The 13,065-nt window shown below is 38.5% G+C and overlaps 1 protein-coding gene across 1 annotated transcript; it reads right to left on the reverse strand.

Annotated features, from left to right (window-relative positions):
• Window positions 1-184: 184 nt before the first annotated feature.
• Window positions 185-11,040, reverse strand: GNGT1 (G protein subunit gamma transducin 1). The gene is made up of 2 exons (XM_060019902.1): window positions 10,945-11,040; window positions 185-313 (listed from the first exon to the last, which is right to left on the reverse strand). The coding sequence occupies exons 1-2, from the start codon at window positions 11,038-11,040 to the stop codon at window positions 185-187; spliced, it is 225 nt and encodes a 74-aa protein (XP_059875885.1).
• Window positions 11,041-13,065: the final 2,025 nt, after the last annotated feature.

Here is a 13,065-nt window from a genome sequence, read left to right on the forward strand (position 1 = left end):
TTAAACCCTGTGCTAAGTACTTTAAGAAAAGCGTAGACTTATGCATTATCACAGTCCAAATTTTATTAAATGCTCATATTTATAATTTTAAAATTCATGTACATGCTTAATAGTATTATTACATATGACCAAACAGTATGTCATTAAAGCTCAAGATATTCCATGGAATTAAAAAAATTTTTTTTTATGAAATCACACAGCCTCCTTTGAGCTCCTTGAAGGGATTTTTGTCCTCTGGGATACCCTTTACTAACGGATCCTCCCCAGATCTTTCTTCAACATAATCCCTTACTTCTTCACAACATTTGGACACCTTAAAGGAAAAAAAGAAAGAGATGACTCATTTGGCTTAATAGAGAATACTGCAGAATCCAAGAATGCATTTATAATAATAATTTTTGTGTGTGTTCTATCTTTTTAATGTGATTCTGCTTTCTGCCAATGCATTTGTACTTTCTACGAGAGAAGAAGAAATAGCTGCTCCCTGCCCTGTCCTTGTGGATATCTCTGGGCAAAGGCTAACCAGCCGCCATACTCCAGCTAAGGGCTCTCAGCGCACGCTGCCTCCAGCTTCTTTAGAGGAGACAGGGTCCAGGGATCAGAACACAGCTGACAGCACAAGTCAAGAACGTTACCAGAGTGAGCATTGATTAAATCGTTGACTTCATTCCAAAAATATGACCTGTGAAGGTGGAAGGGAATGAATAATTGTTAAATTCCAGGTTTATCACCACTCCTGGATTCTCAGAAGTATACACATGTAATTTTATTTTAAGCTGGTCTACAATGATTGATCATGATTGTAAACTTGAAGGTGAGCTCCAAAGGGACCTTTGGCTGATTTGTTCACATGTATCCCAGGCATCTAGAACAGAGCCTGCATTTAGTTGGTGCTCAGTAAATAAATACTGGCTAAACTAGATCATTCGTTTTGCTTATGAGCTTGCTCCTTAGTCATCTGCTCCATTACAGTAATGACCCTGTGAAAAATCAGGCTTTAGTATTTTAATGGACTCAGCCAGAGCCTGTTAATGTACCATGTAACATACTGTTTAGAGAGAGGCAAAGTTCTATACGCGTGTAAGTATGAGTATGTGTGCGTGTGTGTGTGTGTGTGTATACACATGCATATACACACATGGGACCAAATTATTCATTTCTTTTAATGGTCAACTTGTTTTGTTTTCACTTAATTTATTCTTCATGACATTAACACAAAACTGCTTCATTTTTGGCAGTCCATGAAGTGACCATTCTGTAAGTTACCTAAGGAATTTATTGTTTTGTTTTAATAAAATCTTCACACCATTTTTGCATGAAAGTTCTAAGCAACATTAGACAGAAGACTTAAGATTACTTAGACTCTGCAAACTCATTATCTACATATTAGAACAGATCATTTCTAATCGGGGGCAGGACATCGTTCAGGTGGCTCCTTCACAGGACGATACTTGGAGTTTATGCACACGTTTGAAATATGCAATACTTTAGATTCACTTTTTTCCCCTCAAAATTCAAACTTGAGATTTAGATTCACTTCTTCCCCTGTCTTCCAAACACCAGCTCTTTGGGCCCCAACCAGTTGTCAGGAACAGGACTCAGTGAGGGGTTAGTTTTGACAGTGCCTGGCTAGGATCTGAGGATCCTGAGGAACACACTACCTAAAATCCTGTGTGGGTGGATGTGCTTCAAAACTACTTCACGGAGCCTTATTATAAGTATATATAGTTTAATACAGGATTACATGGCATGGTAGAAAGAGCACGGGCATTGGATTCAGGCTATCCCAGGTTTGATTTTGACTCTGCCCACTTACCAGCTGTGTGTCCTTAGTTAAAATAGTTTATCTAAGGTATAGTTACTTCATCTATGAAATATGAGAAGCAACACAGATTGCATTAAGTACCTGGCATACAGAGATAGTCAATCAAATGGTAGCTATTACTATAAAGATTCCTTTTAGTTTTTGCCTATTATATTTGCTTATAGTCATTGTAAATCTTTCAGCTTTAGAAACTGATGCAAAGAGTTGTCTTACTCTGACAATAATGCTGCCTTAACAGCAAAGTAGGTTGAGGCACATTATGAATCGGTCTGGTTCATAGATATAAATAATAATTTTTAAAGTAATAATAATTACATATTGTTACTATTCCCATTTTATAGAAGAAGAAACTGGCACAGATGAGTTAGCTCATTTAAGTGAGTATTACAAAGGAAGTAAGTTGTAGAGCCCCAATCTGAACCAGGAATATGGTTCCAGAGGATACCCACTTACACGTACCGTGATGACACTATGCTATCCTGTGTCAGAGCTCTGGATTCAGGCTTGGAAAGTTCTGTGTGTGAGCATGTATGTGTAGTTTTGGCAGTCTGATACTAGATTAAATTGACTTCCAAGAGCAAAGACACATTGAGTAATAGGGCAAAGGAAACCCAAAACCTGACAAATGGGGACGGATGCAATATTTATCCAAAACAAAAATTCCCAGGTGAACTTGCCACAAGTGAATAGTAAACATGACGACAACCAAACTGCCTACAAAACAATCCTGAGTATATAAATAACAAAACAGCTTTTGGATGTTTCAAATAAAGAAGAAAAAGATAACCCTCCTTTACCTCAAAAGTTTATTTTCCCCCAATTATAAACATAAGGATTTAAACTTTTTTGGTGTGCGTTCCAAGCTTCTGTGCTGTTTACAGATTTAATTTTATCTTTTAAAAATTACATGTTTTGCCTGTATGGAAAGGGCAACAGGGAAGTTTGAGACAACTATAAACATAAAAGAAGTCAAAATTCCAATTTTTACTGGGAGTAAGAGTTTTGAGCAAAGTATGAAGATAATACAAGCTTCTTTTTTTGCTTTGGCCTGATGAGGTTTTTGTTTTTTTCTTTTTTTTAAGAAATATGAAATATACTCTTCTCACTTGTGAAGGAGTTTTTGTTCTACTGATGTTCCCAAAACAAAGAAATCTAAAATACATATCTACATTTTCTAAGCTTCAGTCACTGTTTGGTGGAAACTTTTATTCCTTTGCCATTTCTCCTCCTTCTACTGGCAGAGGACTTTTGGTAACCATTTCTAAGATCTGACAAATGTTTTTAGGAGAAACCAGTGAGTTCTTGTGCCTGAACTCATTTTTATTTGCAAAGAAGGAATAGAATGTATTCATTCATTACTGGCCATGACAGTGCTGGAGGGGATGTCTTGGCTAAAAGTATTTGAACAATATCAAATAAAGAGAAGCTTATCAATTTAGAAAAGTAAAAACAAAATGCCTATACACATTGCTTTACTTTATTGCTAAGCTAAAATATGATGTCTCATATTCTTCATTTTATTTTTCTTTCCCTTTTATTTAAAATAACTCTATAGGAGGACGCTTCAAGATGGCGGAGGAGTAAGACGTGTAGATCACCTTCCTCCCCACAAACACATCAGAAATACATCTACATGTGGAACAACTCCTACAGAACACCTACTGAACGCTGGCAGAAGACCTCAGGCTTCCCAAAAGGCAAGAAACTCCCCATGTACCTGGGTAGGGCAAAAGAAAAAAGAATAAACAGAGACAAAAGGATAGGAACAGGGCCTGCACCAGTGGGAGGGAGCCAAAAGGAGGAAAGGTTTCCACACACTAGGAAGCCCCTTCGTGGGCAGAGACTGCGGGTGGCGGAGGGGGAAAGCTTCAGAGCCGCGAAGGAGAGCACAGCAACGGAGGTGCGGAGGGCAAAGCAGGGAGATTCCCATATAGAGAATCACTGCCGACCAGCACTCACCAGCCTGAGAGGCTTGTCTGCTCACCCACTGGGGTGGGCGGGGGCTGGGAGCTGAGGCTCGGGCTTCGGAGGTCAGACCCCAGGGAGAGGACTGGGGTTGGCTGCATGAACACAGCCTGAATGGGGCTAGTGCACTACGGCTAGCCAGGAGGGAGTCTGGGAAAATGTCTGGAGCTGCCTAGGAGGCAAGAGACCATTTTGAGGTGCGTGAGGAGAGGGGATTCAGAGCACTGCCTAAACGAGCCCCAGAGGTGGGCGCGAGCCACAGCTATCAGTGCGGACCCCAGAGACGGGCATGAGATGTTAAGGCTGCTGCTGCTGCCACCAAGAAGCCTGTGTGCAAGCACAGGTCACTCTCCACACCTCCCCTCCCGGGAGCCTGTGCAGCCACCACTGCCAGGGTCCCGGGATCCAGGGACAACTTCCCTGGGAGAACGCACGGCAGGCCTCAGGCTGGTGCAACATCATGCCAGACTCTGCCACCAAAGGCTTGGCCCGCATTCTGTACCCCTCCCTCCCCCCAGCCTGAGTGAGCCAGAGACCCCAAATCAGCTGCTCCTTTAACCCCGTCCTGTCTGAGTGAAGAACAGACACCCTCAGGCAACCTATACACAGAGGCAGGTCGAAATCCAAAGCTGAACCCCAGGAGCTGTGCGAACAAAGAGAAAGGGAAATCTCTCCCAGCAGCCTCAGGAGCAGCGGATTAAATCTCCACAATCAACTTGATGTACCCTGCATCTGTGGAGTACCTGAATAGATAACAAATCATCCCAAAATTGAGGAGGTGGACTTTGGGAGGAACTGTAGACTTGGGGTTTGCTGTATGTGACTGACTAGATTCTGATTTTTATGTTTACCTTAGTATAGTTTTTAGCACTTGTTATCATTGGTGGATTTCTTTATTGGTTTGTTTGCTCTCTTCTTTTTTTAAATTACTTTTTTATTTTAATAATATTTTAAAAATTTTAAATTTTAATAACTTTATTTATTTGCTTTCTTTTGTTTTTTTCCCTTTTCACCCTGAGCCGTGTGGCTGACAGGGTCTTAGTGCTCTGGCGGAGTGTCAGGCCTGAGGCTTTGAGGTGGGAGAGCCAAGTTCAGGACAGTGGAAAACCAGAGACCTCCTGGCCCCACATAATATCAACCGTGAGAGCTCTCCCAGAGATCTCTGTCTCAACGCTAAGACTCAGCTCCACTCAACGACCAAAAGCTCCACTGCTGGACACCCCATGACAAGCAACTAGCAAGACAGGAACACATCCCCACGCATTAGCAGAGAGGCTGCCTAAAATCATAGTAAGTTCACAGACACCCTCAAACTCAGCACTGGACACGATCCTGCCCACCAGAAAGACAAAATCCAGCCTCATTCACCAGAACACAGGCACCAGTCCCTTTCACCAGGAAACCTACACAACCCACTGAACCAACCTTACCCACTGGGGGCAGACACAAAAACAATGGGAACTATGAACTTGCAGCCTGTGAAAAGGAGACCCCAAACACAGTAAGTTAAGCAAAATGAGAACACAGAGAAATACGCAGCAGATAAAGAAGCAAAGTAAAAACCTAGCAGACCAAACAAATGAAGAGGAAATAGGCAGTATACCTGAAAAAGAATTCAGAGTAATGATAGTAAAGATGATCCAAAATCTTGGAAATAGTATGGAGAAAATACAAGAAACATTTAACAAGGACCTAGAAGAACTAAAGAGAAAACAAACAATGATGAACAACACAATAAATGAGATTAAAAATTCTCTAAAAGGAATCAATAGCAGAATAACTGAAGCAGAAGAACGAATAACTGACCTGCAAGATAAAATAGTGGAAATAACTAACACACAGCAGAATAAAGAAAAAAGAATGAAAAGAATTGAGGACAGTCTCAGAGACCTTTTGGACAACATTAAATGCACCAACAATTGAATAATAGGGGTCTCAGAAGAAGAAGAGAAAAAGAAAGGGACTGAGAAAATATTTGAAGAGATTATAGTTGAAAACTTCCCTAATATGGGAAAGGAAATAGTCAATCAAGTCCAGGAAGCACAGAGAGTCCCATACAGGATAAATCCAAGGAGAAACACTCCAAGACACGTATTAATCAAAGTATCAAAAATTAAACACAAATAAAAAATATTAAAAGCAGCAAGGGAAAAGCAACAAATAACATACAAGAGAATCCCCATAAGGTTAACAGCTGATCTTTCAGCAGAAACTCTGCAAGCCAGAAGAGAGTGGCAGGACATATTTAAAGTGATGAAAGGGAAAAACCTACAAACCAGATTATTCTACCCAGGAAAGACCTCATGCAGATTCAACAGAGAAATTAAAACCTCTACAGACAAGCAAAACCTAAAGGAATTCAGCACCACCCAACCAGCTTTACAACAAATGCTAAAGGAACTTCTCTAGGCAAGACACACAAGAGAAGGAAAAGACTTACAAAAACAAAACCCCAAAATTAAGAAAATGGTAATAGGAAGATACATATCAATATTACCATACATGTAAATGGATTAAATGCTCCAACCAAAAGACACAGACTGCCTGAATGGATACAAAAACAAGACCGGTATATATGCTGTCTACAAGAGACCCACTTCAGACCTAGGGACACATACAGACTGAAAGTGAGGGGATGGAAAAAGATATTCCATGCAAATGTAAATCAAAAGAAAGCTGAAGTAGCAATTCTTATATCAGACAAAATAGACTTTAAAATAAAGACTATTACAAGAGACAAAGAAGGACATTACATAATGATCAAGAGATCAATCCAAGAAGAAGATATAACAATTGTAAATATTTATGCACACAACATAGGAGCACCTCAATACATAAGGCAAATGCTAACAGCCATAAAAGGGGAAATCGACAGTAACATAATCATGGGAGGGGACTTTAACACTCCACTTTCACCAATGGACAGATCATCCAAAATGAAAATAAATAAGGAAAAACAAGCTTTAAATGATACAGTAAACAAGATGGACTTAATTGATATTTAGAGGACACTCCATCCAAAAACAACAGAATACACTTTCATCTCAAGTGCTCATGGAACATTCTCCAGGATAGATCATGTCTTGGGTCACAAACCAAGCCTTGGTAAATTTAAGAAAATTGAAATTGTATCAAGTATCTTTTCTGACCACAACGCTATGAGACTAGATATCAATTACAGGAAAAACTCTGTAAAAAATACAAACACATGGAGGCTAAACAATACACTACTTAATAACCAAGAGATCACTGAAGAAATCAAAGAGGAAATCAAAAAATACCTAGAAACAAATGACAATGAAAACACGACCCAAAACCTATGGGATGCAGCAAAGGCAGTTCTAAGAGGGAAGTTATAGCAATACAAGCCTACCTCAAGAAACATCTCAAATAAACAATCTAACCTTATACCTAAAGCAATTAGAGAAAGAAGAACAAAAAACCTCAAAGTTAGCAGAATGAATGAAATCATAAAGATCAGATCACAAATAAATGAAAAAGAAATGAAGGAATGATAGTAAAGATCAATAAAACTAAAAGGTGGTTCTTTGAGAAGATAAACAAAATTCATAAACCATTAGCCAGACTCATCAAGAAAAAAAGGGAGAAGACTCAAATCAACAGAATTAGAAATGAAAAGGGAAAAGTAACAAGTGACACTGCAGAAACGCAAAGGATCATGAGAGATTACTACAAGCAACTATATGCCAATAAAATGGACAACCTGGAAGAAATGGACAAATTCTTAGAAAAGCACAACCTTCCGGGACTGAACCAGGAAGCAACAGAAAATATAACCAGACCAATCACAAGCACTGAAATTGAAACTGTGATTAAAAATCTTCTAACAAACAAAAGCCCAGGACCAGATGGCTTCACAGGCAAATTCTATCAAACATTTAGAGAAGAGCTAACACCTATCCTTCTCAAACTCTTCCAAAATATAGCAGAGGGAGGAACACTCCCAAACTCATTCTATGAGGCCACCATCAACCTGATACAAAAACCAAACAAATATGTCACAAGAAAAGAAAACTACAGGCCAATATCACTGATGAACATAGATGCAAAAATCCTCAATAAAATACTAGTAAACAGAATCTAACAGCATATTAAAAGGATCATACAGCATGATCAAGTGGGGTTTATCCCAGGAATGCAAGGATTCTTCAATATACGCCAATCAATCAGTGTGATACACCATATTTACAAATTGAAGGAGAAAAACCATATGATCATCTCAATAGATGCTGAAAAAGCTTTCGACAAAATTACACACCCATTTATGATAAAAAACCCTCCAGAATGTAGGCATACAGGGAACTTACCTCAACATCATAAAGGCCATATATGACAAATCCACAGCCAACATCGTTCTCAGTGGTGAAAAACTGAAATCATTTCCACTAAGATCAGGAACAAGACAAGGTTGCCCACTCTCACCACTATTATTCAACATAGTTTTAGAACTTTTAGCCACAGCAATCAGAGAGGAAAAAAAATAAAAGGAATCCAAATTGGAAAAGAAGTAAAGCTGTCACTGTTTGCAGATGACATGATACTATACATAGAGAATCGTAAAGACACTACCAGAAAACTACTAGAGCTAATCAATGAATTTGGTAAAGTAGCAGGATACAAAATTAATGCACAGAAATCTCTTGCATTCCTATACACTAATGATGAAAAATCTGAAAGGGAAATTAAGGAAACACTCCCATTTACCACTGCAACCAAAAGAATAAAATACCTAGGAACAAACCTACCTAAGGAAACAAAAGACCTGTATGCAGAAAATTATAAGACACTGATGAAAGAAATTAGAGATAATACAGACAGATGAAGAGATATACCATGTTCTTGGATTGGAAGAATCAACATTGTGAAAATGACTACACTACCCAAAGCATTCTACAGATTCAGTGCAATCCCTATTAAACTACCAATGGCATTTTTCACAGAAGTAGGACAAAAATTTCACAATTTTTATGGAATCACAAAAGACCCTGAATAGCCAAAGCAATCTTGAGAAAGAAAAATGGAGCTGGAGGAATCAGGCTCCTTGACTTCAGACTATACTACAAAGCTACAGTAATCAAGACAGTGTCCATCATCGGATGAATGGATAAAGATGTGGCACATATATACAATGGAATATTACTCAGCCATAAAAAGAAACGAAATTGAGCTATTTGTAATGAGGTGGATAGACCTAGAGTCTGTCATACAGAGTGAAGTAAGTCAGAAGAGAAAGACAAATACTGTATGCTAACACATATATATGGAATTTAAGAAAAAAAAATGTCATGAAGAACCTAGAGGTAAGACAGGAATAAAGACACAGACCTACTAGAGAATAGACTTGAGGATATGGGGAGGGGGAAGGATAAGCTGTGACAAAGTGAGAGAGAGGCATGGACATCTATAAACTACCAAAGGTAAGGTAGATAGCTAGTGGGAAGCAGCCGCATAGCACAGGGAGATCAGCTTGGTGCTTTGTGACCGCCTGGAGGGGTGGGATAGGGAGGGTGGGAGGGAGGGAGATGCAAGAGGGAAGAGATATGGGAACATATGTATATGTATAACTGATTCACTTCGTTATAAAGCAGAGACTTACACACCATTGTAAAGCAATTATACTCCAATAAGGATGTAAAAATAAAAATTAAAAAATAAATACAAATAAAGCAACTCTATAAAAATTTTAAAACATTTTTAGCTTAGTGGCCATAGAAAAACAGGCTAACTCCTGGATTTGGCTTATGGAAAATAGTTTGTCAAACTGTTGATTTTAACTCTAAATCAAAAGATAATTATGATTATTAATTTTCTTAATTTCTGATGAATTTTATCTGAACAACTTGTTTTCAACTATATTGAGTTTCTCCAGTGAATGATGTGGGAGAGGAAAAATAATTTTCCCTCTACACTTCTAGGTTCTTGACTGAGATAACCCTGTAATAAGAAAGACAGATTAACAGGAGAAAAACAAACAGAAGTTTAATAACATGTACACCTCCTGTATACAAGGGAGAGACTCAGGAAAACTGAGTAGCTCCCTGAAATAGTCCAAGCCACCATCTTAAATCCCACTGCAGTGAAAGACCAAAGAAGATGGTAGGTGTAGATGACAGGGGTGTGGGGAGCCAGTTACGGGCTTAAGATAATTACCAGAACCTTACCCTAAAATAATTCATGACAGCCTATCCCTTAAGGACGAATATTTCCTCCCTTATGTCAGAGTACAACCTCTTGGCTTTGCCTTTGTAAGCCCCTGACTCCTTCTCTTCCCTGGAACACTCTTTCCGTTTTACCCAAATCTGTCTCCTGAACTGTAATTCTTAACACCCCAAATACACGTTTTTTATTCGGAAAAAAAAAAAAAAAAAGGAAAAGCACAGTATTAAAAAAACAAAACAAAGCAAAAACAAAGAACAGTCCCTAAATGGACAAAGCTCCACATCAACAAACCAAAACTTAATACCTAACTTAACTGCAGTTTCAGCCTTTCCCAGGAGTGGAATTTAAACCTGTCAATCTGTAACTTCCTGATCAGCACTAGTGAGGTAATCTGCATGATAGACCCCTGCTCTTCCCACAAAGGAAGTTGCTCCTGCCTGAAATAATTCTTTCTTTTGTTTATGACTTCCTTGTCCCACCCCTTTGTGCCTATAAAAACCTTCCATTTTGTACAGCTCCTTGGTGAGCCTTTCTACTTGCTAGATGGGATGCTGCCCAATTCATGAATTATTTAATAAAGCCAATTATATCTTCAAATTTACTCAGTTGAATTTTGTTTTTTAACAACAGCAAACAAGGGTAAGGCTGTTAAGCAGATCTAATCCTTGTGTTCTCCATGATAAGAGTTTCTAGAGTCATGCTTCTCCTCCTGACACAGAGAAGGAGACACCCTTACTAATGGAGATTTCCCTTATAAATGTAACTGTCTCTTAGGAAAGGGTAACTTCTAGTTGGTTTTCAGAGCTTCCCCTACGTCTGCTATTTTTCAAAAATAATCAGCCTAAAAGAATCCATATGCCAAAAAGGCATATTTTGGGGTGGCAAATTCTGCTCCCCTTCAATGGTTTTTAACCTGGTAATGCTACAGTTATCTCTAGTTTAAAAATAAAATTCAAAACAGAGCAGCAGTTTACCAGCATTCTTTCCAGTGTCACTTCTTTCTTGAGCTGGTCAACTTCCATCTTCAATTTGTCCTTTTCTGTCAGGTCCTCAATATTGATCACTGGCATCTTTTGCCTGCTGAAAAGGTAGAAAGTTTATACACCTGAATTGCTAGACTCACGTCAAGTTAATGTTAGCCAACCCTTCCCTCAGCTCTTAACCTACTAAGTGAACTGTTTGTTTTAACTTCCTGTGATAGTCAATTTCTCTTGAATGCTCTCTGAACAATTCTAGCACTGCACACTAGCCTTGAGGTTTTAAAGCTTCCTTATAATCTTCATTAATATGATTAAACTAAGTATTTGACTCTAAATACCTGCTAGTAGGTTTGTGGGGAGAGGTCAGTTCAGTCAGTAAATAATCTTAAATATCCAATGCTCCTCCTTTTCCCTGTTTATTTGACACAGTGTAAAAACTTGAGGTTCCAACCCTTATCTCCAATTCCAAAGCCCTCCCCCATACGATTTATGCCATTTAAGTTAGTTTGAGGTCATTCTGAGGACTACCCATTAATCCCCTAAATCGCCGGAGTATTTGATCTGGTATTAACAGAGAAACATACAAAAAGTGTCATTATAAGTTCCTTGTAAATAACGGATTGAAATATAAACCAATGGAATGAAAATATAGCAAACAAATAACCTTGTTAGTTAGAAACAAACTAGCATACTACTTAGATGTGTTTCTCCTGGAATTTTTTTGTATGTAATTGTCACAACGAATTGGACAGCAATGATGAGCAAATGCAGCAGGATAAAGGGGATGCGGGGAGTCTGATCTCCTGATGTACATCATAAAAAAAGACTCTTCTGCCCTTTTAGCAATGTCTTCTTCTTGTTAATTAGATCAGTGGGCGATGGGAAAGATGGCACAGTAGCTAGTGATTCCTGTATGAAATTGCCTGGAAAATATTTCACTGTAGCCAAGTGGCATCACGCTTTATAATCTGTCCTCTTTAGGTCCTCTCTTCTCTTTTGTTTCTCTGGTTCAACTTCTATGACGACATATTTTTATTAAAGTAGACACATTTAGGTCACATGTTATTTCAGAAAACAACATCATACATCTACATAAAAATACGCTGCTAATCACATTTCAGCAATTAACTTACTTCCTTGCATTTATATAGTATTTTCATTTCCAAAACATTTGAGGAAATATTATTTTCCTTCTTTGTTTTATAATATCCTGTTCTTCTCTGGAAAAGAGGTAGTTTAACCTATTTTTTAGGGATAAATACCTACATAGGCCAGCACAGAGGTACCCGATGGGTACCCAAAGCCAATGTTTCCTATCCTTTTAATTTTTATTTTATTCTGTTCTTATTTTAAGAATCAATATGACAACAAAAAAGTCATTTCTTCCTGTGTAATTATTGCTTGGTATTCAAGAGCCCATTCTCAGTGTTATTCTTACCTTCCTTCTTACTCCCTTCAGACTACCTGCAAAAATTCACAAGCACCTCTGTTTCTGCTGATCATTTTTACCTGTTGACATTGTCTTTTGCACAACTTTTCTCCATCTTGGAAAATGTTTTCCACTTGGCAGTGACTTTGAAGAATCACTTTAGGAATTTGTTAAAATAGAGGCCCAACTTAAGGGATTTTGATTTGGGGTAGGGGTTAGGATTTCATTTTCTCTATTCCAGTAAAGCTTTACCATATATTGCCAATGAAATGATCACTCACTGGCACTTGCTGGCTGTGTGGTCCTGATCAAGTTATGTAACCTCTCTGTGCCTCAGTTTACTAGGAAATAGGAGCAATAACAGTACCTACATTGTAGATGTTTTCTGAGAAGAATAAAGATCACATAACACTGCATAGCATGGAGCAAGCCCTCAGTACCTGTTAGCTGATGTTACTCACTTACTCTGTACGTCTAGAGTTTCAGATTATGTTGTCTTACATGTCACTTGCTGATAGGTGGCTTTATAAATGCTCTTAAAGGATATCATGTGGACATGATTTAGCTCCTTTAATACCATGTGTAGTACATGCCGATGGTGCCCTTCCCAGACCCCCCTTTCCCTTTCCAGGTTGGGGTATTTATACCTCCAGAAGCTGCAGTTGTTGACCACCAAACCTTTACAT

The sequence above is a fragment of the Delphinus delphis genome, chromosome 9 (genome assembly GCF_949987515.2).
Source record: "Delphinus delphis chromosome 9, mDelDel1.2, whole genome shotgun sequence".
Classification (NCBI taxonomy): domain Eukaryota; kingdom Metazoa; phylum Chordata; class Mammalia; order Artiodactyla; family Delphinidae; genus Delphinus; species Delphinus delphis.

Coding starts and splice junctions, on each gene's coding strand:
- GNGT1 (XM_060019902.1), bottom strand. CDS start 11,040: ATGCCAGTGATCAATATTGAGGACCTGACAGAAAAGGACAAATTGAAG. Junction 314..10,944: donor TGACACTGGAAAGAATGCTG/GTAAACTGCTGC, acceptor TTTTCCTTTAAG/GTGTCCAAATGTTGTGAAGA.